The sequence below is a fragment of the Cryptomeria japonica genome, chromosome 2 (genome assembly GCF_030272615.1).
Source record: "Cryptomeria japonica chromosome 2, Sugi_1.0, whole genome shotgun sequence".
NCBI classification, from domain to species: Eukaryota; Viridiplantae; Streptophyta; class Pinopsida; order Cupressales; family Cupressaceae; genus Cryptomeria; species Cryptomeria japonica.
Window position 1 is genome coordinate 528,709,601 of NC_081406.1, and position 26,629 is coordinate 528,736,229.

Genomic DNA, 26,629 nt, shown 5'->3' on the forward strand with positions numbered 1-26,629 from the left:
CTGGGTTAGATGAAGGTTGAGTTAGGCAAAAAGTCTCTAACCATGCCAAAAGGGTGAGTTAACCATTAATGGTTTGGAAGACTTTGGGGACAAATTTGCAAGAGTCCTTCCAAATTTGGGGGAACTCAACAAGTTAGCTTGTTGAAGACATAAAGGCTTTATTGCTTTTGGAAGACTTTCCTCCAAATTTGAGAAGTGACATCCTCAAATTTAGGAAAAATGAATGATTGAAGGGTTTAAGATAATTGATTAGGATTAGATGGTTTCTAGAAGAATTTAGAAAGTGGGTTTAGGAGGCAAGTGGGAGATGTAGGATTTTGCAAGTCGGGGGATTTAATTAAATGTAAATTTAATTAAATGGGCTTGAAGGGGGATTTAACTAAATGGCTTAGATAGAAGAAGGGTATATTAATTAAATCTTAATTTAATTAATAGGCGATTAGAAGAATAGGGATATTAATTAAATCTTAATTTAATTAATTGGAAGAATTAAGAATAATGAAATGAATAAAATTCACTTAATTCATTATGCAACTTTTAGGTGTCTACAATACTTATCCATCTCTTTCTCGCTCTATCTTTATCTCTCCCTTTATCTCTTCCTCTCTATCTCTTTATCTCCATTTTTCTATGTTTATCTCTCCCTCTTCCTCTCTTCATCTCTCTACCTATTTATCTCCATCTTCTTCTCCCCCTCTATTTGTGTCTCTACTCCTATCTACTCTAAACTAACCACACTATTGGTAGGAACTTGATGCATTGAGTCTCTTGATTTTAACAGTCTTATCCATCAACATAGGTTTTACCCAAATATTTTAGAGTTTAATTGAAGTTAGATATGTAAGTTGACTAACAAAATTGATATGTTTTTTCATCTCCTTGGAATTCTTTTTCATCTTGATGATGAATCATGGAGTGTGATTCAAAACGTTGATGATAAAAAAATTGCATACACAATCGAAACCAAAAAAAATTAAGAGAATTACAACATGGATTGTAGAAATCTCATAGCATTAATGATTTATAGAATTAGAATGATTTAAAATAACAATAAAAATATTACATAATTTTATTTATTTATTTCTGCCGAGAGGCATCTACAATGACATACAAATATCTATAAACAAAAAAAATGATTTTGAATAAATGCATGCATGTTTCAGTTATAAAATAGAATCATTGCGACTTGTCTCTAAGTATATGAAAGTGTTACATCTTTAATGAGAGTGCAACATTATGTGATATCTCTTTGCATTATTTTAAGTATTATTTTTTTAAGAATATAAGTATACTAGTGAAGATATGCAAAATCTTTTTTACAACAAAACAATCAAAAGACTATCAAAGATTAAAAAATAAAGACTGTCTTGAACATTAAGTGACAAAACAACAACTATTTCAAGAAAAAAGACAAAAAAAAGTCTGACCCGAACATTACAGCAACTAATAAGCAGTCTCTAAGTCATAAACATGAATTAGTGATCGTTAAATTATTTAATATTAAATATTTAATGCAAATGCTAGTCATAATAAAAAACTGATTGCCTATAAATGGCGCTTTCCATAGGTATCGGTATGATGTTATGCACAAAATTTTATATAATCAGCCCCCCATACATACATAGAGAGCTATATATTTTTCAGTTTGCCTCTACCAAATTCTGTGTCGAATTCTAGTTAAATAAACAAATAAACAATCGCAGCCGGAAAATTTCTCTTGAAACCCTAAGTTCGTCTTCGATCAAGAAAAAGTGTCACAATCTCAAATTTAATTTGTTTTGTTCTGTCACATTGGCATTCGATCGAGTCGTGCTAGACGTTGAATGCGATCGCCATGGCTGTCGATGGAACCGATTCGGGTATTTTCTTGTTCCAAACCGGTTTTTAAAATTTAGTTTCTGCATTTTTACCTTGAATTGAAATCCCTTATAAAGAATAGAGGACACGAAACTTTATACGTGTGTTAAAAAAACAAATTTTGCGTATTTTCATTGAATTGAAATCCCTTTTCAATAGAGATTTGTCACTAATTGAAATCATTGCACATGGAATGGAATAGCAGTGTTTTTGCACTTCTTAAAAACCCTTTGAACAGTAGAAATCTCAATCTGTCACTCCCTCTCCTCGCAAGCTGCTAGCAGAGAAACTGATTTGGGAAGATTCAGAAATCCATTTCGAAAAGGAAAACACTGTTTAGCTTGACAATAGCCAACTGGCCTTCTCCATTGAGCTCCTTCCCAGAAACTGCCTTTCCACTAAGCTGATATATGTAGGGTTTCCTTCCATGCCTGACCGTAGACAGAGACACAGCGGTATTCTTGCTGCCATCTTCATCTTCCTCGGTGCCTCCTCTTCCAACATTTGCCCCTGTTCCAAGTTGTGCTCCTACTTGACTGTGAGCAGACAGCAGCATCTCCCCAACTTAAAAATATTGAAGGAATCTCTCGAGTTTAATTTTATATTTATTTTGTAGAACTCAATTCATTTTGTTACATTAAATGTGAAACGTTGGCAGAATCTTCACATTTTGAGTGCTGCATATTCAATACTCATTAATATTTTCAAGCAAAGATCAGGAGTTTCTTTGAATCCTTAAATAACTAGTGATGGTGATCAAGTTGTAAAAAATGATGAAATCTCTAAAGTATTAAAATTCTTTTACACAGTTGTCTCCAAATGCTTTTATTTAATTATGCACAGAAGAAATTACTTTACTTGACTTGACTGCGAGCAGACAGCAGCATCTCCCCAACTTAAAAATATTGAAGGAATCTCTCGAATTTAATTTTATATATATTTTGTAGAACTTAATTCATTTTGTTACATTAAATGTGAAACGTTGGCAGAACCTTCACATTTTGAGTGCTGCATATTCAATAGCTCATTAATATTATCAAGGAAAGATCAGGAGTTTCAGTGAATCCCTAAATAATTAGTGATGGTGATCAAGTTGTAAAAAATGATGAAATCTGTAAAGTATTAAAATTCTTTTACACAGTTGTCTCAAATGCTTTTATTTAATTATGCACAGAAGAAATTACTTAACTTGCAGTTGGATTTTATTAGGAAACGAGTAAAATATAAATCAGTGTAGATCAAAGCTAGATAAATAATTGAGTTCATTTAAAGGCCTTTTTCTCAAAATTATTAAGTTATTTGCAGAATCCAAACGCCTCCCATTTACAAGTATATGTAAGGTGCATATGTCTTTCTTATTATTTGTTGTATAAAATTTGTTATACTTAATTTTCTTATTCATATTTTAAAAAGTCTATGATAAAATATAAATTAAATCTAAAATATTATATAGGTACAGTGGCAAATTGCTTATCTTTATAGGCTATCTAAGAGTAATAGAGAAAATTGTCTCTCAATTTGTTTTTCTACAGACGGTAGAGGAATGGAACTGAACTGGTAAGGAAAAATATAACGTTCTAGGTTCCGCTTGAGATAAGATGTTCTAGTTTTGCTTTAGCCTTTTAGTATGTACCTTTGGCTGTTTGGAAATACTCAAATAGGCACAATTCGCTATTATATATGCTTCATATCCTTATAAAACAGAGCTTTATTACTTAAAATAGAAATTGCAGTGCCCTGGACAAATTTAATATGGACTTTAAAGATTATCATACTTGTTTTGACACTGTTTCTCAGTGCAGTTTTCTAATGTATTATTTCTTATGTAATAGGGGTACTATTGTCTTTTCGAACGTCATGGAAGACACAAAACCTTTTTTGTATACCAAAACTAGAGTTCTGTGTAGGTTAAAACCTGAGAAGGAAAATTGTGAGTTTGGAAAATCATAATGAACATATGCATAGTCGAATATTAAATCCATGCTTAAAAATAACTGAAAATGTTGAGCATAGAGATTTTATATATCACAAAATGGAAGGGAACCTATATCTTAGTCATGCACATTATTTCATGTACGCATTACGAACCGAAAATTGCTTGCTGGGGCATTTTTTCACTCGACCTCAGAAAAGTGGGAAGACAAAAAGAAAAAGCCATCTTGATTTCACGAGAAGTTCATTCAATGCATACAATAGCTAAATCTAAAGGTCTATTCTTCTCTCAGAGGAGATGCACAAATCGGTAGGTCCAAGACTCTTGCTGGGAGTGCAAAGGTCAGACTAATAGGATTTCGTTAATTCATTTAGGTTTGTGATTGCCATTGCAATTACATGTAATCTCTAGGTCAACTATTGTGTAAACACTGTTGATGTGTGTTTTGTGACACTCTCCAACACAATAAAATACACTAAGTAGTCTATCCTCTTTTGAACAACGAAACCTCAAAATTTGCTAAATATATGATCAAATAAGGTTACCCCAAGGTCCCTACTGTCAAGTGTTGACACTGCAATGGACAGACTCAGTGAAATGGTGTGATTTGTTGTTCTCACAAAGGGACTTACGCTTGACACTTCTACAAAGCAGCTGGAACTTGAACATCCGATATAGCAATTTAAGTGATGCTTTCTTCCTAAACTAACTTAAACTTCTATCAAACAAAGATCAAAGGATCAGGGTTAGGGAATCTAATCTAAGACCTATGAACAATGATTATAATGGATAGTGCTTTGGATAGATGAATTCTTTATGGAACTACTTTCTATTTAACCAAAGATAGCTCACAATGCCATAGAAAGAGTGCAATCTGCTAAGGATGGTGAAAGATTTTCATATTGTAAACATCCATCCAAATACCCAATGTTGGCAGAATCCAAATGAACATCCACAATCGAACTATTGCCAAAATGAGGTTCAGACTAACCATACATTGCAATTTGCAATCAACAAACTACAAATGGTATGAACAAAGGAATCTATGAAATATCTTCACATTTCTCCATTAAAATCAATGAACTTTAACTAAATATTGACAAGTAGAAACCATGCAAAATGTTGAAACCGATACAAAGATCCACTATATCTTCAATGAAAACTATATATTGATTTTGACATAGTCTTGGCAACAATTCTAATCTCCTCTCTTACTACTATTGCTACTATTCCTACCACTATTCTATTAACTGTTAACCTTGCCAAATGAAAAGGCCAAGCCTTTTATAAACCTTAAAGTTACAAAAAGAAGGGCCCAAAGTGATTCTAAATCGATGACCAAGATTAAATAATAAAACCCTAAGGTGGGGTTTGTTATAACTAACACCTCATACATTTAATGTCAACCAATGAGAAAATGAGTTGCAGTATTTCATTTAATGCCGTTCTAGACATCCATCTCTTCTTTGGATGAGTCAGGTTCGATGAATCTGGACATGTTGACCTCGGATTACTTGATTGGTGGAGGTTAGTAGGTGCCACCTCAGCTCTAACATGCCTTGTAGACTTTCTTCTTTCTTTACTTAGCTTTTTGTTCGATCTCTACTTCTATATCATCATAAAGAAGTCTCTCCATCTTTGCCTCATGAGTTTTTAACTTTGATTAACTCTTTTGAAACTATCTGCTCAAGAGTGAAAACTTGTAGTTTTCTCAAAATACCTTCCTTGTCCTATCTTTTGCCTGTCAGTTCCTTGCATTTAACATCCTTCATCATTACAATCCTTGACCTTGACTTCACTTACGTTGTTGAGATATCCTTTAATCGTTCTCCATCCTCTTCCTTACAAGTATACCTGAAAATAAAGAAAATTCCTTGCTTTAAAGTTATGAGTGAAACCTTATGTTAATTCTGGAATTTCTAAAGTGAAGAATGAAAGTTTATATTCTTGAATTCCTAATTCCATTGAAGTATTAAAAGAAATTGCATGAAAATTAATCTTCAATGGAAAATTGTAAAACAACATCAATAATTCACAGAAATTTGCTGCACAATCCCTTCCCATAATTTGGAAGTAACATTTTTATTTTCTTTGAAAATCATGTTTCAGGTCTGAAAGATGCTTAAAAATGGCGAGGAATCCCCTAGATCTGTATGTGATCTACTTGCATTTCTTTCCAAAGATGACCTCCTTTTTGTTTACTGCATCAACCTCCTCCAGCTTTCAATGTCATCTTCTCTTTCTTTCTCCTTCTAAAATCAAGCATCTTCCTTCCAGTTCTGATTTTTCTTTGACAAAGTTTGCCCTCTCCACATTAGAAACTTGGCCTTGAATTTGATTTTCATGCACTGAATTCTCATCTATCTCTGCTTGACTTCGCTCCTTAAGCACTTCTCTCTTTTTCATTCACTTGGCTTGGAAATCAGATTTCCCTTGCTCAAATTCACACTTGTTTACTATTATTTACTTCTGCTCTTCTGTTAAATTTGCTGGGATTGTTTCCACCTTACCTTCACTTGCTCTTACTCACCTTGAGCAGGATTAGAAGGTTCTCTTGTAATGTTGAGTGGGAATAAGGGGTATGCATGCATTGCTGAGTGTGAATTTCACCTCTTCATGCATTGTTGAGTGGAAATCCTAGGGTGCCTTGCAATGTGAGGTGGAAGTTTGATGTTGTCTTGCAATTTTGAACCCTACACTTGCAATTTTATCGCACAAATTTGTGCTTGCAATGGTTTTGCATTTACAAACTTGATTTTCTGTTCCTTATTCGCTTCCAATTTTGCACTTTTTTTGTTGACTTCTGCTGCTTTAATTTGTTTTTGAATCTGTTTTGAACAATGTAGAAATGATTGTTTGAATCTTGCTTTTATATGCCTCTTGTGTAATCACTTCTTCTTGACAAGGGGTCGGCTAGGTTATGTTTTATTTCATTTTTTAAATTCCAAACCCTCTCCACTTCAAGTTGGCCTTCTTGGTGATGAATTCTTGCATTTTAAAATCAAATTTTGGAGGGAATTTCTTGTGTCTCAATCCAGGTCGGCCTCTTTCTTGTTTTCACATGTTTCACACGTTTTAAAGGGCTATTTAAACAAGTTGAGCGCTCATTCTTCTTGGTGGAGATTTGACTTGCATGTGGATCTCTTCCATGCGAACTTGTGCCATAGGTCTGGATTTTCCAGCGGAGTTTGACCTTGCATATGGATTCCAAGGCAGAATTTGCATGTAGTCAATGGGTTCTTGAGCGGATTTTCAGCTCATGTGAGGATTTCCTAGTGGAAATTCCTCTTGCTAATGGATTGTTGGGTATTATTTTGACTTAGAGAAGGATTCTTGGTGTAATGGTAATTGTATATTCAATAATGAAAACGGAGTTTACATATATAGGCAATTACATTATGATATTTCTAAACGAAACAAACATAAATAGAAGTTAGAATTAGAAACTACTTAAACTAACTAAGATGACCATTAAAGAAACATTACATTATTTTAATACCCTCTGTTAACTAACTAAGATGACCATTAAAGAAACATTACATTATTTTAATACCCTCTGTTAATGGTCATTGATCTAACTATCCTACAGAAGACAATGGTCACGGATACATAGAAGGCTGCCCCCTTCTCTTTAGAACGCTCTGCAAAATGAGCCTGCTCCTAAGACCCTCCCTAATGTTGCAAAATTTTTGGAATAAGCTGGGAAACAAAATTGTCCCTCTCTAAAGCTAGAGATACTGAGAACAACTTCTCAAACTGAAACCACTATTTTGAGGAGAAAAACGACAAACTTGAATTGCTTCAGAAAAACAACCATGATTTTGTTAAAAAAATCATCAAAAACTTTGTAGATGAGCACTATGACCCAAAACCGACTGCAAGAAACCACAATTTTTGTTGGAAAAATTGCCAAACCTTTGATGTGATACTAAGATCACCCACGAAAAAACTGCCCGATTTGTTTTAGGAGAAAAATCAGAAAACCCAACAATAATTTTTAGAGGAAAAATTTATAAACCCCAACAGTAATTTTTTGAGGAAAAAATTATAAAACCCAACAATAAATTTTTGAGGAAAAAATTATAAAACCTATTAGTAATTTTTTGAGGAAAAAATTATAAAACCCAAAAACGACTTTAAAAATCAAAAAAACCTATAAACGATTTTTGAGGAGAAAATCTAAAAAACCAGACATAATTTTTGGGGAGAAAAATCGATCAAAACACAAACATTGAAACTTCAATCGTGATTTTTTGTGGAAAAAATTAGAAAACCCTCTTGTAGAGAAAGATCCCATGATTTTTGTGTGAAAAAATTGTGCAAAAAAAAAAAAAACCATGATTTTTAGGAGAGAATCAGGCAAAACCGAGATATAATTTTTGAGGAAAACATTATAAAAACCCATGAATACGATTCTTCACGAGCAGGTATAGAGACCGAGAAACCCTAGGTCAAAATTGTAGCAACCATCGATTTTGAGGAAAACCGAAAAACCCTAACTGCAAAGAAACCATGCTAAACCGACTTGCGCTTGGAAAAAAATTGATCAAGTTTGAAGGAGAATGAAATGAACCTAGGTGAGAAACTAGCCAAGAATAGGGATTTCACCCCTGACCCTTCCAAAGGGTCTAGAGCGAAAATCCCCTTAAACCTCAATTTCTCACTTGCCAAGGCCAAATTCCTAGTTTCTAAGGCATGTATGGAAGTGTTAGACATGTTTTTGCCTTAAGGAAATGACTAAAGGTGGAGGAGATGAAGGATTTTAGCCTAAAAGGTGAATTTCGCTCCTGACCCTTCCAAAGGGTCCAGAGCGAAATTCTTGAAAACACTCATTTTCCCTTTAGCCAAAGTCAGGACCAAGATGGAGATGCAAGGAGAGTAGTCTATGTTTGCCCCCAGAGAAGATTGAAGAAGGAAAGATGAGCAATCAAGCCCAAAACATGATTTTCGCTCCTGACCCTTCCAAAAGGTCCAGAGCGAAAATCTACCTAGCCCTCATTTTCTTCCTTGTTTGATCAAATTTTAATATCCAAGGCATGTTGAAAGGAAGAATGGACATGTTTTTGCCTTTGGGGATGATTGAAAGCGTTGAAAAGTGAGGATTTTGTCCAAGAATGGAAATTTCGCTCCTGACCCTTCCAAAGGGTCCAGAGCAAAATTTCCCATAAACCTCATTTCCTACCTTGTTTGGACCTACATTCTAGTTTTGAAGTGATGGGATGTAAGAATGTGAAGGATTTTAGCCTAGAACATGAATTTCACTCCTGACCCTTCCAAAGGGTCCAGAGCGAAATTCCTTACAAACCTTTTTTTTAACCTTGCCTGGGCTTAAAACTTTGTTCCTTGGGTGAAAAAGGATGAAATTTTATCTTGTAATGAAGAATGAGATTGAAAGGATGAAGAATCAAGTCAAGAATGAGAAATTCGCTCCTGACCCTTCCAAACGGTCCAGGGCGAAATTTCACAAAACCACCTTTTTTCTCAAATTTATGCTAAGTCAAGCGTGGGTCAGGATGAGATAGGATTGGAGGCATCCTTGAGCATGACTTTGACTTGCTGGCGATCTTCAAACTTGAGGAATTGAGCAAAAACATGAATTTCGCTCTTGACCCTTCCAAAAGGTCCAAAGCGAAATTACTAAGATCACCTTTTTTCCCTTGCAAATCAAGTCAAGTTTTTGGTTTTTATGGCCCAGATAGGAGTGAGGCGATGTGTCCTTGGTCTTGGAGGTGGATTGGAGTTGAAAGAATGAGGAAATAAGCTCAAAACAAGATTTTCGCTCCCGACCCTTCCAAAGGGTCCAGAGCGAAAACCCTAAAATCCATCTTATCCTTCAAATTTTGTGCTAAGTCAGGCCTAGATCTAGGTGAGGGAAGCCCTTTGGATTGCCTTTGAATGATTTTTGATCACCAAAAATGCAAGTTTTGAGGTAAAACATGAATTTCGCTCCCGACCCTTCCAAAGGGTCCAGAGCGAAATTCTGGATAGGTCCTGTCCCTGGCTAGGATTTTGAGTGAATTTTCCTTTTCAAGCCTTTTTAGGATCAAGCAAATGTTGCCAAGTTGAGAAATGGATTCAAATGAAGGAGTCTAGAGGAAACAAAGTGAAAAGAATGGAGCTAGGTAGGAGAAGACAAGCAAAACATGAATTTCGCTCCCGACCCTTCCAAAGGGTCTAGAGCGAAATTCTTCAAACTACTTATTTCCTCCTTGTGTCAAGTCAGGATTTTGAGTCCTAAGGCGTGGTTGAGGTTGAAATGATGTTACTTTGCCCTGCAAGATGAATTGAAGTGAAGGAAATGAAGAATTGAGACCTAAAACTTGAATTTCACTCCTGACCCTTCCAAAGGGTCCAGAGCGAAATTCCCAAAATCACCTAGTTTGCCCATGATGAAGGTCAAGTTGTGGATTCCTAGCCCTTTGGTGAGGAGAAGGATAGCGTATGCTTGCCTTGGAAGGCATTTTGGAGTAGAGACATGATGGAATTTGTCCTAAAATGCAAATTTCGCTCCTGACCCTTCCAAAGGGTCTAGGGCGAAATCTTTTGAAACTCCTATTTTTCACCTTGTTTGGGCCAGGCGAAGAGCTAGTTGTGAGATAATGTTGACAAGAGGTCTAAATTGGGCAAATTAGCAAATTTCGCTCTTGACCCTTCTAAAGGGTCCAGGGCGAAATTCTTATAGGGCCTGTCCCTGGGAAGGATTTTGAGTGAGCTTTATTTAAAAGTCTTCTTGCTGATGATTTAAGGTGGAAAATGCTTTGTTGAAATGAACATGTCATATGTACTTAATCACCTTTTGGTTTATTTTGCAGATGGAGAAAACCAGTCCAGCATCATCAAGGATGACCTCTTCCAGTCTAGCATCATCAAGGACTACCACTTCTAGTCCATCATCGTCAAGGACGTTCCACAAGCAAAAGGGAAGACTCAAGGTGTTCAAGGAATTACCAGCTACCTCTAGAACCTTCACTTTGCCGCACTAAGGAACCACAAGATGACAATGAAAGGTGTTGCCAGCATTTCAAGGAAAGGTACACCACCCATCCATCACGTCAAAGACAAAGGATAATCAAATAAGGTCAGTGCAAGGGTCCGTTGAAGAAGCAGATAGTTTCAGAAGAATTAATTAAAGTTAGCTTCTCAGCATCATCAAATTGAACATCAACCAAGTTACAAGTGTCAGATAAGGTGGCATCCCAGTCATCATTCCTCCAGTCGGATTGGTCCACCTCAGCGTGTCCAGATTCAATGTATCTGACTCATCGGGGACGACACAAACTTTGATGTACCTACCCTTGCTTCTTATTGGTCCTCACTCCTGTAATGTAATTTTCTAATTGGCTAAGGAAGTTTGTTGTAGCAAACCCTAATTAGGGTTTCTATCTTGTATTCCTAGCCATTGATTCTAAGTCAATCAGAGTCGTGTATTTGTAAAGGGTTTACCTATATAAACCTTGGCTCATCATTTGTAAAAGTTAATAGTTGGTTGATAGAGAATAGATAAAAGTGAACAGTCAGAGAATAGGAAATAGTTAGAGTAGAGTAGAAAGAGAAGGCAAAGATTGTTGCCAAGATGATGTTGTAAAGGACTTGTAAACTTCATTGAAGAAATGGTGAATTCTATGGGTCGATTCAACAATTTGCATGGTCTCTATACTTCTCAAATTTGATTTCATGTTATTAGATGAGTGGAACAAATGTGTATGGTCGATGGTGAAATATGTATATCCATACTACTAGTAGTTTGTTGATTGTAGACTTGCCTTGTGTAGTCAACTGGAATCATTCAGCTTAAGCTTAACTTCAATTGTCGCTTCTTCATTGATATGCATCAGCCTGATGGTGTCCATGCTTGTAGCGGTGAGCTGAACATCATAAAGCTTTCCTCAGAAGATCGCACTAACCTTGTGGAGATGGTCTTGGGATGTCAAAGCAAGACTTAGTTAGAATTTCATCAAAGGTCATTCATTGCTCTTACATTCTTAGTATTAGAAATAGATCCCGTTTGAACCTTTCTCCTTTTTCCTTTTTTTTCAAAATCAACGGCCAGTAAAATCTCACGTTCCAACAATATCGAAAGCAAATCAGACGTTCAGGTAGTCAAACATAAGTCCCCTTGTGATTCCAGCAAAATCACATCATACCATGAGAAGCTTATCCACACGTAGAGAACCTACATACAAGAACCTTGGAGTTGCCTCGATTGATCCTTCGGCGAAATCTTCAGCAGTTGGGAAACTTTGTTCAAGAGAGGATAAGGTACCTTTAGGTATTTTATTCTGTGTTCGTATGTGTACAAAAGACACATCAACAGGTCCCCAATTGCAATGGAGCGTGTGTGTTTACAACACAACAAACACTATTGCCAAGTTTTGAACTTGGGTATCCTGATAGGTGTGGGATTGAGTTTCAGCCCTAAGGGGCAAAAATAGCGTTTGCCTCAATTATCTTGTAGATTTGTTGTGGTCTTTTACATTTTTCAGGATTTTATTGGGGTCTGTGCAAGCTTGTCCTCAAGTTCTGTAATCCATTCATTTTTTCTCCAAGAAATGTTTGCATTCAAGGCTTGTCCTCGAGTTTTGTGATCTATTCATTTTCTCTCCAAGGAATATTTGCATTCAAGAATACGTGTGCTGCAAAATCAAATTTTTGTTTGGAGTTGTTTATTGCAGATTTGTTCCTTTCTGTTGGCCTCTTCTTTGGATATGAAATTCCAAATTTATGGTTCTTCCTCAAATACATATGCTGCACCCCCATTGTCATTTAGACAAGAGTCTTCATTACTCTCCATTTTGATATTTGTATTGCTTTTATCCCTAATGTTCCTGCTCTCATCTAAAGATTCTCCTTTGGGAGCTTTCTTAGCAATCAATCATGATTCTTTTTACTGTCTGCTTGGACCTTGTAAACTACTTTCTTGCCTTCACCCTTAGTCGGTATATGCCAATTTCGGGCAAATGACAGGATACTCATTGGTTGACAGTTTAATATTGGCTTGCAATCTGAACTATTACTCATTTGAGCCATAGGCCTCTTTGCCATCTGTTTGATGTTCTAATGGGTAATGCTCAGTAGGCTTAGTTGTAAGGTTCTTCTTTGATGTTTTTGTCCCTGGTGCGATTTGGATCTTGGTTTTCTTTGTGAATATTGTAAGTGATGTAGGAATGTTTATGTAAGAAAACAGTGGTTGTAATAAAATGAGATTTTACATGCAATTGTATTCTGTATATATTTTATAAGTGTATTTATAATTTTAAGATAAGTTAGAATAATGATTGCAATTTAGTGTCTGTATATATTGTTTTTTTATTCTAGCAAAAGATTCAGTTTTATTTATTTATATCCCCTCTTGATCTATTATTTCGTATCTAGCAATAGTTTTGGTTTTTAAACGCTTTACTATTGTTTTTGTTTAACTTGGGCTTTCCATGTTTGTTGAAAGTTGAAATTTTAGTAACATATTTTTGTGAAATTTGGGCTAAGCTGTTTTCCTGAATTAACTGGCATTCTCTGTGATATTCGTTTGTAGTCCTGTCACTTGCCACTTTTTAGATTTGTAGTTTCCAATTAATGGCTCAATATGGTAAAAAATAATGATTTCATGTTTCCTTTGACTATCATGTTTTCTTTTTGTTTTATTTTCAGGGATATACGGCAAAATGTTTGCACACCCCAGCTCCATGTCCTTGCCCCCACTGCTGTCTCCAGGACATGGGCACAGCAGGGACGTCTCTAGGAAAATCAAGGACACATCTTCTATCTTTCAATTGAAAAAACATAAACAGTTTTTTCATTGAAACGAGAAAGTGTGCAGGGAGCCATAATTCGGTCCATGCCACTTATGAAACCCTAAACACATCCTATATGTAACCCACTCGCCCATTTACATTGCCTCTCAAAAGTGCCATCATTTTGGCACTTGCAGCTGTGAACTTGAAGAGGAAGAAATGAAGAGGAAGCGAGTATGCATGGTTAATAACTAGTCATCCTTGACTTTTTTACCTTTGAATATTCGCATTGCTCACACAAATAAAAGTCATGGCTTGAAGGCATGAAATTTAAAGCTCACTCTGCTTGATGTCAAATATGATTATTTTCTACAAAATATGCATTATTGCTTCCCAAACAATATGTCATAGGGATCATATATTGACATTCTCTTATTCTCATTGTATTCCAACTTGGAAATATGTTGGTAGGATTCTTCAGTGGTTTATTTCTACAGAGTAAAAGACTGAGTATATTATATGTTTAATGCTTCTGTTTCTTTGGCTAAATCCAGGGGCCATTGTTGTTTTTGTTTTAAAGAGGGGTAAGTGCTTTTGACCCAGATTTATCAACCGGTGAGGTCACAAATGGAGGACTTCATCCCCAATTAAAATAATCAATAATAACACCCCAGCGGGGTTTGAACCTTGATGGCAAGAACAACAACACAACTTAACTATCACACTATGCTAATCCCGGCATGGGCCATTGTTGTTACTAAGTAAACATTCTTTTGTTTCTTTAGCAATTTGCTATAAGTATACTATTTACTTTTGTAGCCTGATATTTTAGATCTTTATGAACTGTAATATTTGAGAAATATATATATATATATGCTGTCTCCTGCTATTCCCCAAAATTGGCCTTCGGTACTACTGTCCCCAAAATGCCGCCTCTTTTCTCCATCCTGGAAACACTGTCGAACAAAGTTTTATTTTCATGCATATAACATGGTTTTTAAATATGAAGTTTTTCAAAAGGCACTGGAAAATATTCAGAAATAAAGGTATAGACTAGAGTTACTCGAAAAGTCCTGCGTATCTCTTGAATAAAACTTAGTTTTCTATTCAATTCCCAAGGTCGAAATGTTCGCTTCACTCTTGATTGAAGATTTTTTTTTTTCAAAATTATACCAGCTTACAACCTGATGTAGAATATTCAGAGTACTTGAAGCTGTATTCACTGTCATTTAGCAGAAACTCCTGATTATATACATTTTTTGTGCATGAATATATAATGAATCTTAGCCTTCCTTTCTATGAATCCCTGCAGTCTTGACATTGAGAGTCCTGGGAATTTTCCTTTTTTCATGAATTCCAATAACCTTGACTTTCAATTTCTTGAGAAATGCGTAGATGTCTTCCATGAATTTCTCAAAGGGTATTTTTTTCCTTCAAAAAGAGGGATCGTCTCATCAAACTATTTTAATATCTTCTTAGTTTAAGTTTGTGGATAATCTGTAATTGACTTGGAATAAATTATTTGATTAAGACAAACAGACTGATTTTCACATTAGATTTTTGTAGCTAGATTTCTCATCGTGGTGCTTCTGAGGCTGGTAATAAACTTGAAAATGAGCAGTTGCTTTGGCTTTCTTGGTTGATTGGAATGCTAAGAGTGACTGGAATGGGGAGGAAAATGATGGGTGAGTTTAAGATTTAGACCTTACAGGTGCAATAATGTAATTCAATGTGGCGGCTTGATGAATTGAAGGAGAGCAAGGAGAGAGGCCTTGTCAAGGAGCAGAGAGGATCAACATGAGAAGTGTTTAATTCAGACATAAATGGCATGGATAATCATGGGGCAGACTTAAATAATAGGAATGTCCCCAAAATATTTTTATTGTGATCTCTTGCCATAGGTCTTTTTATTGTACTGTTATGCTAAAGCCTAAATGTGGTAATGAAACAGATTTGAGCGGAAAATATAGATATATGAAAAAAGTATGAGTCTTTTTCGACTCTTGTGATTTCACCTAGACAACATTCACTCCTCTCTATTTGCATTATCTATTTTGTCTTTGCAAGATAGAGTGACAGTGGGTTTTTGAAGTCTATGGGCTGCTTTCTCTTTGGCATGCTTAATATTGACAATGCATGCTTTTTTTTTTCGATAGGTAATAGGCTGTAGCCGAATAATTTTATTAATTTTAAAAATGTTTTTACACCCCGGTTCAGTGTGGGCACTGGTAGGAAAAAACCGGGTAAAGAAAACCTCCGGTCTTGCCCAAGGAAATTCTTCCTAGTAAAACTATTTACAGATAATACATGAGCTGCTCTAGGCTTTATTGCCTAACACCAGCACAGATATTACATGGCTTTACCAAGGAGTTTCTTCCCTGATACAACATTAGAAATACATATATTACATTGTATTCTGCCTTAAATACATCTCTTATTACAGAAGCAGATACTTCTCTGCCAGCCTCTAATTTCCATTCCTCCGACTTCTCCTATCCTTGTTCCCCTGTCCGTCCCCGAGTTAACACCCATGCGACTGACAATGCATGCTTTTTACCTCCCATTAGAGAACATGTTATACTTGAAGTTATTGTCTTCGCATATTTGATAGTATAGAAGAGCTGTTGCCTTGAATATCTGCATATAATTTTCCATGGACAATACCCACTACTATTGTAATGGAGATGGCTGAAAAAAATCTGTAAAAGCTCACAATCACCAGAAATAATCAAATTCCTCGTGCATTTTCCTACAAGCATATGTGGAGTGTTGGTGTTTAAAACTATCACATTTGTTAAGAAATGAGATTCTGTAGTTTTTGTTCCTTTCATTTTTTGCCAGAATTGTGCACCATTGGACTATCTCTTACTTGTGAAGATTATTGTAACTTGACTATAGGAAGCACAAATAGGAGAGATGATGAGGTTCTGATTACAGGAGCTGCTCGAACTGGGAACATGGCTGTAGACCCACTGGCACAAGTTAAGGCAGATGGTATTTAAATCTTTCAACTTTCTTTAAAGTTTGTTTCTATCCTTACAATTTGTTAATGCATAAAGTTTGAATATTATTTTAACTGTATCATATTACATATGATGATTGACCAGCTTGTATGAAGCTGATATTTTGGCCAGAATAATTGATTCAAGTTTCCTAATTACAGGCATGATCTACAGTAGGAAACTATGTCCGATTCCAAACAAACATTAATTAGTCAAACTTCAAAGCTTTTCCATTGGCAATGAGTTTCAAATGGTGAGAAGTTAGTTCTTAACTTCTTAGAATCAGAATTTTGGATGAGCTTTCTCTTCATAATTGCTAAAAGGAAAAGTTTTTTGAGGTTCACAAAAAGCCGAGTAGTGCCATTTTGGAGTGCACAATGCACGTGATCGATGGATGGTTTCTTTTTGTGGGACCATGGATGATTAAATGACTAAGAATTGCTAATTCTTAGAATCTTAAGAAAAACATCTACTTTTTGCCCATTTTCATCCTTACCTGTTCCCTAAGAAATAATAATATGTTGAATTGAAATCATTGAAGGCAAAATCTGCAATATAATATCTCCACGAGTGCCCCATGAAAGGCAAACTAGTTTTCACGAAGTTAAAGGTTACAATCAGTATGTAATGGTGTGTGCCATATAGTAAGCAACCTGGCAGCATCCCCGTCTGAGGTGGCGGTGCTGTGGGGGGATGTTCCCCCAAGCCACATGTCCAAAGAACCTCACTGCTCCCGGGAAGTGTGGGCTTTTTTTGTGGTAAGGGGGAGGGGGGGGGGGGGGTTGGTGGACATGTCAATGTGGAACACTGGTTTTGCCATACTGGTGTACCCTATCCCTCCAAAATTTTCCTGTAGTAGTGTATTTGAACCTGGATTGGTAACTTAGCCTAAACACAAACATAGGCTCCAAAAGTTGTAGGGTCTTTGGTCCACAGACTGCTAATTTTTGTGTACTGTTGAAATAATGAACCTTAATATCATAGGTGCTAGGAGACTGGCATTGGTACCAGAGACCAATACTAGCATGTCAATTTTTGAAAAATGTAGGAGATGCCGGTTCTTTAAAAAACTTTGAATACATGTCAAGTTCAATTAGAGGAAAATTAAAACGATCAATTGTTTGTTATTTAACTTTTTTAACAATCAATATCATGATATTGAACTTTTAGGTTTAAACACAGTAACACACATGGATTGATAAAATATATCAAATATAGTGTCAACATTCAAAATGCTGGACTCAATTTTGAAACGCTGATATGCATAAGAAAAACAAAAATCAGAAATCTAAGTTGTGATATTATATCATTCAATGGATGAAGTTCCTCTCTTGCATCACCTCTGCTGTCAATTTTCAAGGTCTCAGGTATGATGTTCTCTAAATGCTCATCACTCTCAAGCTTAAGTTCCTTTGTAAGCAATATAAGTAGTGGTAAATCATTGAGGTCATCAGCATCAACCACTTCATTCTCCAAGGGTGTAGCTAGCTCATGGGGGGGAGAATTTGGTTCCATTTTGTTGGAATTTACTTGTGCCAAGAGTGTATGTGAAGCAAGCTATCAATGTGGATTGGGTTCTTTCCTTTTGTCAACAACACGAGAGAATGCGAAGCGAGCTATGAATGTGGATTGGGTTCTTTCACTTCTTTTCTTTCTTCAACCCTAGTTTGTTCCTCTTCAATGAATGAATGAAACCATAAGTACACCAATTCCTTTCACAAGATGAAGAGCTGGCTGCTTGTGAAAGCAATTGTACTGCAAATGATTGCAATTTAGGTGTTTCACTTCCATGTTTCCACCACCACTCTTTCATTTTTCTGTTTTTGCATATCATATAAGGCTTCCAGAGAAGAAAAAACACTTTGCCCCCATCAAAACTTATTTTGCCGTCTTGATAAATGAAGCATCCTCACCTCAGCCATAAATCTTTGTTACTGCAGCCCCAAACCCCTTTATTACCACAGTATCCTCATATGGACACCTTTTCTTGGGCACTTCTATATCATACGACATAGGATTTAAGGCATAGGAAGTACAATGAAGGGGCATTTTAAGTTTGTTCCATGTTCAGTGTGCCTTTTCTTCTATCAAAGGATATGGAGAAGGATCTTTAACATCTGTTATTTTCTTAATTATTATTTCACACAGAATATATTTCTTCATAAATGTCCTTTAAACATGGCTTCTCTGAATCTATAAGTTTTTCTTTTGCTTGGTAATTGGTTTTTGAGGGTCACATATGGGGGACCCCCTCCCCGAGGTTACATTCCAGATCTGAGGTATTAACACCTCCAATTGCCTGTAATTTTTGTCACCTACAATTCGAGCATTCCCTTATCACTCCACAAACTCCTTATCTCTCCATTTCTCCTTATCACTCCATAGCTCGAATCACACCTTATCACTCCATGCTCACCTTATCACTCCACTCCTTATCGGTCCATTCAAACTCTTCTTATAACTCCCGCACCTTATCTCTCCACAGCCGCAAGCAAACACCTCCACCAATCATGGTCCTTCCTTATCTCTCCATCCGCGAAGCTCGGGCGCCCCTTATCACTCTGCTGCCCTCCGTATGCCTGTGTCTGCAATAGGTGGGGGTATTAACACCCCGACAGTCTCTGATTGCTTGATCTGTGGACCACCTCTATCGGGGATAAGACCCTGTCACCATCCCTCCTCGCCGTTGCGCCGGTCAGCAGGTCCTGTGAAGCTCCAGCGTGGCATTTTGCTGCACTGTTCACACCACTCCTCCGTAGCCATCAAACACACTTTGGGCGGAAGACCTGCATGAGACTCGAATTCGGGCAACCGCATCAACACGGTTTTGCAACTTGACGTTGCACTGCGGCATTAACCCCGCTCTGAATCTATAAGTTTGATCACCTCGCCTATGGGCTGAATAAAGTCGACTACAAATTTGAAATCAGGCCAAATTGGTCAAGGACCTCAACTGCAGTATTTGATGTAGATTGTCTCCATGCTGCCTATGCATCACTAACTACTGTGGAACATGAAGCTCCTTTGATTGCATAAAGATGGTAAAGTAATATAAAATAAGAAGTAAGCTGTGTATCAGCAGGTTTGAAGAGTTCCACCTTGGCAAAATTTTGATAAATGGCTTGTTGGCAGTGATGATTACATTTGAACTTTTGTATTTTTCTGCACTTCTCAAGGAGATTTAGAATCCATTAAAACTTGTCAATATCTTTGAGTGTGTTATTTAACAATGCACACAGCATGGTGGTCAAAATATATGCCTGTACATTTTTTTGTACCAAGAAGCCTGTTGCTTTACAAACAGGGCATCATCTGTAATAACTTGGACTACATGTTATGCCCCAACCTCCTTAGTGGTGTCACACAGTCAGTTTTGAAGGAACTTTTGCATTTTTTTTCTTGCACTTAACAATTTGTTGCCTTAAATAATAATGGCTTTTGTTGCATGTTAACATGATATTAAAAAGCAAACGATTTATAGTATCTATCCACCCATCCATCACAATGCCACATCTCTCTGTAGACCGCATTCGTGCTGCTTGTTGCTTTAGTTGAACTTTTTCTTTATGAATAAGAGTATTGTGAAGTTTTTCATACCCTAGTAGTTTATAACCTGCTGGTCCATTATTGATAGCTTGGGCCTGGACCATCTCCTTGTAGAAAGGCAAGTGAGCAACTTTAAATGGTATTTTATTTCCATAAAAGAAGTGTATGATTCCTACATAAATTGCATCTTGAGCTAGCACATCAAATAATTTTCCAATATGTGCTCTCTTGCGAGTGGACCCTACATCTTTTGTTGTCACAGATGTAGAAGGCACATCCATCTCTAATTCTCTGTGTTGATTTGAGTTGACCCTTTTGTTGAAGCATGAGAGCTCAGATGAGTCACTTTCCCATCAACCCTCTTTGATCCCTAATAGTTTCATATACCCTCATTGATCCCTAATAGTTTCATATTGTTCTACTTTATTCAAGCAAGGGTTGATAGCGTTCCCTGATATGTGAAGAAAATGAGCCCTCACCCCTGAATAAGTATCCAAAAATTCCTTAGGAATTACATTTAATGCTGGTTGTTTCACCTGATTCCTTCAACATTGGAATACAGTCACGATATTTCCATCATGGGTACAAGCCTTGTTTTTGTCCCCTCGGCATTATAAACAAATAAAAATATTAAATAAGAAACAGAAGACTTAAATGATAGACCAATAATAGTAGGGTTATGACAGTGCATTACTGCTACAGATTTTAAATTAAAATAATCCATCCAGTCAAAATGTGCTGGAGTTGCTTTAATACGACTATGTGGCATTGATTGGTAAAATGTTAATGGATGAAACTTGAAACGGGAGAAATGTTACTGAATACTAGTGTATTCAGTATTACATAGAATATGCTCAGAAATTTTAATTTTTTTGATTATGTATTAAATACATGAAAAGCCATCAATGAGGCACCTATTTGAACCTTCCTTAAGATTCGCAGTGCAATCTGTATACATAATGATGTTCAGCTTTACCTATCAAAATATTTGAATATTGTTACATATATGTCTTCTTTCTATTGTGACTGTATGAGCTAACTTCTTACTAATTTAGGTTAAGATATTTCAATGTAATATCAAGATATTAATTCCTGTCGTTATTTTAGCAAGGTCTTGATAACCTTTTTATCTTTAAAGTCTATACATGATTTTCATGTTTCCTCAGTTGTGATTCTTATTTACTATTGAAAGAAAATGTAAATTATTTGAAAATTATTGCTAATCACCTGGAGTGGTTTATTGCTGTTGAAACTTGAATCCTTGGATAAAAGTTGGTCTGGTTGCTGCTCACTGAATCACAGAATGATAATCACGATGGAAGTAAACTGTTTTGTTGCTGCCATGTTTGCACAAAATGACATATCGCGGGCATTTTAGTTCTTTTTTTGGGTTATTTAATTCTTGTCGTTTTTTAGGTTGGAGACACTTCAAAGTAGGGTTTCTGTAACAGGAGATGGTAGGAAATGCAGGCTGGATGTTTTCGGGAATTGGGGACATCCCAGTACCTGTTTTCAATAATGGAAATGCTCCCATCACCTGATATGTGTTGCAGGGGGTTAGAGGCGTATTTCCCTGCAACACTGCTTAACATCTAATTGGAGTGTTTCTAGTGTACATGGTTTTGTAGTTTGATCGCCATTGATTGTTGCTCATAAAATTTTTACTGCAGTTTGTTAGCTATTTTAGAGAATATATCTGCCTATGCTCTTTGTGATACCTATAATTATTGATACAATGTTGATATATGCCAATTAGATAAATGTTGCATTTTAAGTACAATCACAATCTATGCTTAAAATAAATCCTTAGTTTTCTCTTTTGTGAATAAAAGAGTTGACTGATATTTGTTGCGTACGCATCTTGACAGCAAGGAAGGCTCGTATAAATGCTGTCTGGGAGCAGTTGAACTGTAATGGATCCAGTAAGGCATCCAATAGTGTTCCTAAAAAGTCCAAAGTAGGAGAGGACAAGTCCAAACAGCAAAAATCTGTGCCAGTAAGTTTTTTAGTTATGGAGTTACACAAATTTGACTTTTGGGTGTCAGTTTATACAAGCATAAAGATAATGTTTTCTGAAATTGGTTACGATTATAAGATTGAGACTTCAGAGCAGTTCATTAAATAACGTGCATTTCTCTTGGATACACTTAAGCTTTTCCATTACGTGCTGCATATGTTTCTTGAACAATGTATCTGTTTGTTAAAAGGCATTCTTATCCTCTCCAGAAGAAAATAACACTGTAAAATATTGTTGGGCCAACATTTTAAATCCACAAGTAGGTGACTTCTAAGTAACAACATTCTGGTGAAAAAATTGTGGGATGGAAAAATCCATAAAACAGCTGATCAGAGGTTGTTCTTGAAACCTTAAAAGGATCGATTTTCAACATCATGTGTGTAAATTTTCATGTGATAGATTCAGTCTTCCAGTAGCCAACCATTAGATGAGTTGAATAATGGTGTAGGATGAATGTCACATGCATTCTTCTGCAGAAATCTATTTTTTATATATCTGCAAATATTCAGGATTGACAGATAAGCGGTGCACTTTTGGTGCCATATTGGAGGATGTGATTCTCTACTCTTGAGACAAAACAAGTTACAATGCAAAGCGACACAGAAGAATATAGGGAAAGTGATGCCCTACCCCTAAGACAAGAAGTCAAAATGCAAAGCAAGACAACATAATATAGAGAGAAATTTATGAGAGTGCAGTGAAACTATGAATTTATGAATTTGCATTTTTATTGTGCATGGCTTGGACTAAATGTTGTTTTGAATTTTTTGTTTCCAGTACACACTTTTTTTCGTCATATACCACCCTTACTCTGTTTTTCCTTTTTTTGATGTCTTTTGTCATCTGTTTTACAGGGATGGATGGTGAATTTGGGCATGGCACCAAAGAAGCCGGCATTGATCAATTTGAACAGCAATAATCCACAAGTGCCTGGGGAAGAACTGGAGTTAAAGATGCAGCCAGAAGCACGGTCCAAAGAATCTAATGAAGCAAGTGAAGAGGCCAGAAAAATTGCTGCTGCAGCTTTGGCAGCAGTGAAGCAAGCTAATGCGGCTGGCAAAGAAGGAAAAATAGAGGTGAATTCTAATCAGATTGGAACCAATCATTCCATTTTTTCCACCTTGATATGTAAGGAATGGATATGCTGCCAGTAATTTCATATTTAGGTAGTGTACGGGCAAATTTCATCATTTAGTGCTATCAGATTTCCACAATCCATGCTAATGTTCAATAATTGCTTCTGGATTCGATTGTGTATGCCAATTCTTTATCATCCAATTGGCATACACAATCGAATCCAGAAGCAATTATTGAACAAATTTCATCATGTTAATAAACCTTGATATTTTTGTGATTTAAGCTGATTTAGGATTTTTATTTTACTGCATTCCATAACTTCTATTTTGATGTATAATTCAATCTGGACAGATACATATCTGCTTTAGCTTTTCCTGGATTGATTGTAAAAATCTCTATTTTCTATAATGTTTTCTATTTTGTAGCATTAACCATGAAGTATTAGGTGCTAAAAAGTATTGTTTTGGGTATGCTTTGTGCCATTGTTTAGCATAAAGTTTTACTCTTTTTTTTTTTTGAAGTCCACATAGGTGGATACAATGTTAGCCACTTCTCTACCATGTTTATTTTGTTTCTTGGTGATTCTGTTTTGAGACAAGACTCTTTGAACTTAGCGGTTTTAAGATATCTTTGAATTTGATCATGGTAGGTCAGTGAAGTACGTGAATTTGCTGGGGAGCAAGTGAAGCTAAAAAAGTTTGTAGATCCCAATTCTAAAGAAGCCCAGATGGCCCAGGAAAAAGCCAGGATGCAAGCGTCGTCTTCTTCTGGTTTGGATGCATTACTTGACAAGATAAGTAAAAAACGAAAGCTTAACATACTTGACAAATCAAGAAAAGACTGGGGAGAATTTAAGGAGGAGAAAGGTTTATTAGAGGAGTTGGATGCATATAACAAAAGTGGTGATAAGTACCTTGATAAAGTTTCATTTCTTCAGAAAGCTGACCTACGTGAGTTTGAGAGAGAGAGAGAGATTCGCTTGGCTCAACAGGCTAAGAGGCGGGTTGATTCTCAAAGAGATTAGCACTTGAAGCTTGATCAAGACATTAAGCTTGGTTCTAGCCAATCTTGGTACACAGCTAGAGGAAAACTTTGGGGTTTCAGAAAGTTATAAAAGAGAAGTAGCTTTTCTTCACTACAACATTTAAATGAGCCTCTTTGAGACAAGAAAAGGTGTTAAACGTGCAATCTGATTTGATTATTCGTTGTACCATGTTTCTATTGGACCTTGCCATGAAGTGTGAACTTTATTATGAAGAATCAATGTTTCATGGGTCTACGATTTTTGCTTTGGCTGCCATCCCCTTTTTGGCATATTTTGAAGAATTGAGTGTATATTGTCCAAATATGTCCGAGTAATAATCAATTGATTTTTTGCAAATTTCTAGCATTATTCATGAATCTTGGCCAGGGAAAATGTAAGTTTCTTTTATCATTTTATACTCAATATTTTAATATGTTGTGCTTTTCTGGCACAACAATGTTTTAACAATTGTTCTGAAAATTTGTCCAAGTAATGATCAATCTTTTGCAAATTTTTAGTATTATTCATGAATCTTGGCCAGGGAAAATGTAAGTTTCTTCTATCATTTTTGACTTTACTATATTGATATGTTGTGCTTTTCTGGTACAACAACGTTTTAACAGTTCTTAAACTCCATCATAAGTACAATTATAATTAATGTATGCCTTTTGTAGAAACATGATTGCTGACATTAGCACAGCATATGTATTGAAGCTTCTATTGGCATTCGGTAGCCTATACTATCTTTAGTCTCCGATGATAAATACCTTACTAGCACACAGCAAATTTGCTTTAATTCAGCAGGCTAAGATTTGTAAATATTTATTCATTATTGCTTTTAGTTTTAAGTGGATGTTTATGTTTATCTTCTCATTAATGAACTAATAGGACTGAAAAATTTCAAGACTCAACAAAGTGGCATATCACTTACATTCTGATTAAGCAAGAGAGTTCTTTAGGGCTGTACAATAATTGGTAGCCACTTGTGCCAATAAATGGGGCTTTCCATTGAACATCAGCAAACATAACTTATTTTTTTCCATATTACCTGTAATATAAGTTAATTAATAATCGACATGTATGTTATTCACCTTGAATATCACTGATCTCATAGGGCTTTTTCAACCAAATGGAAGGGTTGATCATTGTATGAGTTATATTCTCTATTGAAGCCCTTAAATTTACTATGACTTATAAAACCAAGACAAAAATAAAGAGAACACTAAAGAACATTTTCCCATCACATCAAGCACATGGGTCCCTTACACAAGCAAAATAAAATTTTAATTCCTTTATTCCTCTCCTCCTTCCTCCATCCTCGATCTCTATCAAGCAATCTTGACCTTTCATCCATTTTATCCAAAATCATATTTATCTAGCACAATCATTTTCAGTTATTCCACTCTTTTTTCATTTGAGCACTATTATGCTACCAAATTCTTGTGAGAGCACATTGATTCCAACATCATTGGGCAAATCTACAAATCAAGGAGGTCATCATACTTTGTTTTTGATAGATTTGGTGATGGTTTGACTCCCTTTTTGCCTTATCTTGATTGTTATTTGGTTTTGTGATTTTGAGTGTTTTTTATTGCTGATTTCTTTCATATTTATTGATATTCTATGCATTTAGGGTATTGGTGATGTGGTTAGAATTCGTATTGTGGAGTATCCTAATATTTTTTGTAACTTAGGTAATTCTGTAAAAAATAATTAAATAGTTAATATTTAAGTTGTCAAAAAAGTAATATTAAATGCATTTATATTTAATTATTTAAAAAGATGTTTTATGGTAGGTTCAAGGTGTTGAAAATTGGTTATGATGAAATTCTATATTATTTTGTTAAAGAAAATTATTAAAAAAGAAAAAATAGGAATGAAAAAAGTGCACTTTTAAAAAGTAATGAAAAAATGACTTTTTTTTTGTTTTGTTTTGAAAATAGCGAAAAAATATGCTTGCTTTGAAAAAGTTGGAAAAGGAGTTTGGGTCTTCAAAAAGGATTATTGCTTATTCATTTCATTTGCTTTGGTGAAGGAACATGAGTTCTACCTATTTGCTTAAGGATGAAAACTCTTTGGTGAATCTAGTTTCAGGGAGGAAACCCTCCTAACTTGCTGAGTGATTTCATCTATAAATCATCATTGTGTTGAAGCTTGAGTTTTTCTAATTTGTTATTAATAATCTAGACTTTTAATATGCTTTGAGAGATTTTGATTTGCAAGTTTTATTGGTGTTTATTGTCGAGTTTTGGTTCAAATTTATGAGTTGTACTTGAAGCTTTGAGAGCATTGTACTTCTTTATTTCATGTTATGATATTTGTTGCATCAGTAATTAGAGCCATTTCAGAGAGAGATTTCTTTGCATCTTGGGTTGTACAACAATGTTCTTATCCTACATAAATAGCGGTTATCCAACAAGTTTGGATATTTAGTATGGTGGATTG

The 26,629-nt window shown here is 35.6% G+C and overlaps 1 protein-coding gene across 1 annotated transcript; it reads left to right on the plus strand.

Annotated features, from left to right (window-relative positions):
- Positions 1–1,579: 1,579 nt before the first annotated feature.
- On the plus strand, positions 1,580–24,715 carry LOC131052165 (uncharacterized). The gene is made up of 5 exons (XM_057986772.2): positions 1,580–1,859; positions 16,417–16,512; positions 21,935–22,062; positions 22,938–23,159; positions 23,810–24,715. Exons 1-5 carry the CDS (start codon positions 1,835–1,837, stop codon positions 24,182–24,184), a joined length of 846 nt encoding a protein of 281 aa, XP_057842755.1. The 5' UTR covers positions 1,580–1,834; the 3' UTR covers positions 24,185–24,715.
- The last annotated feature ends 1,914 nt before the right edge of the window (positions 24,716–26,629 follow it).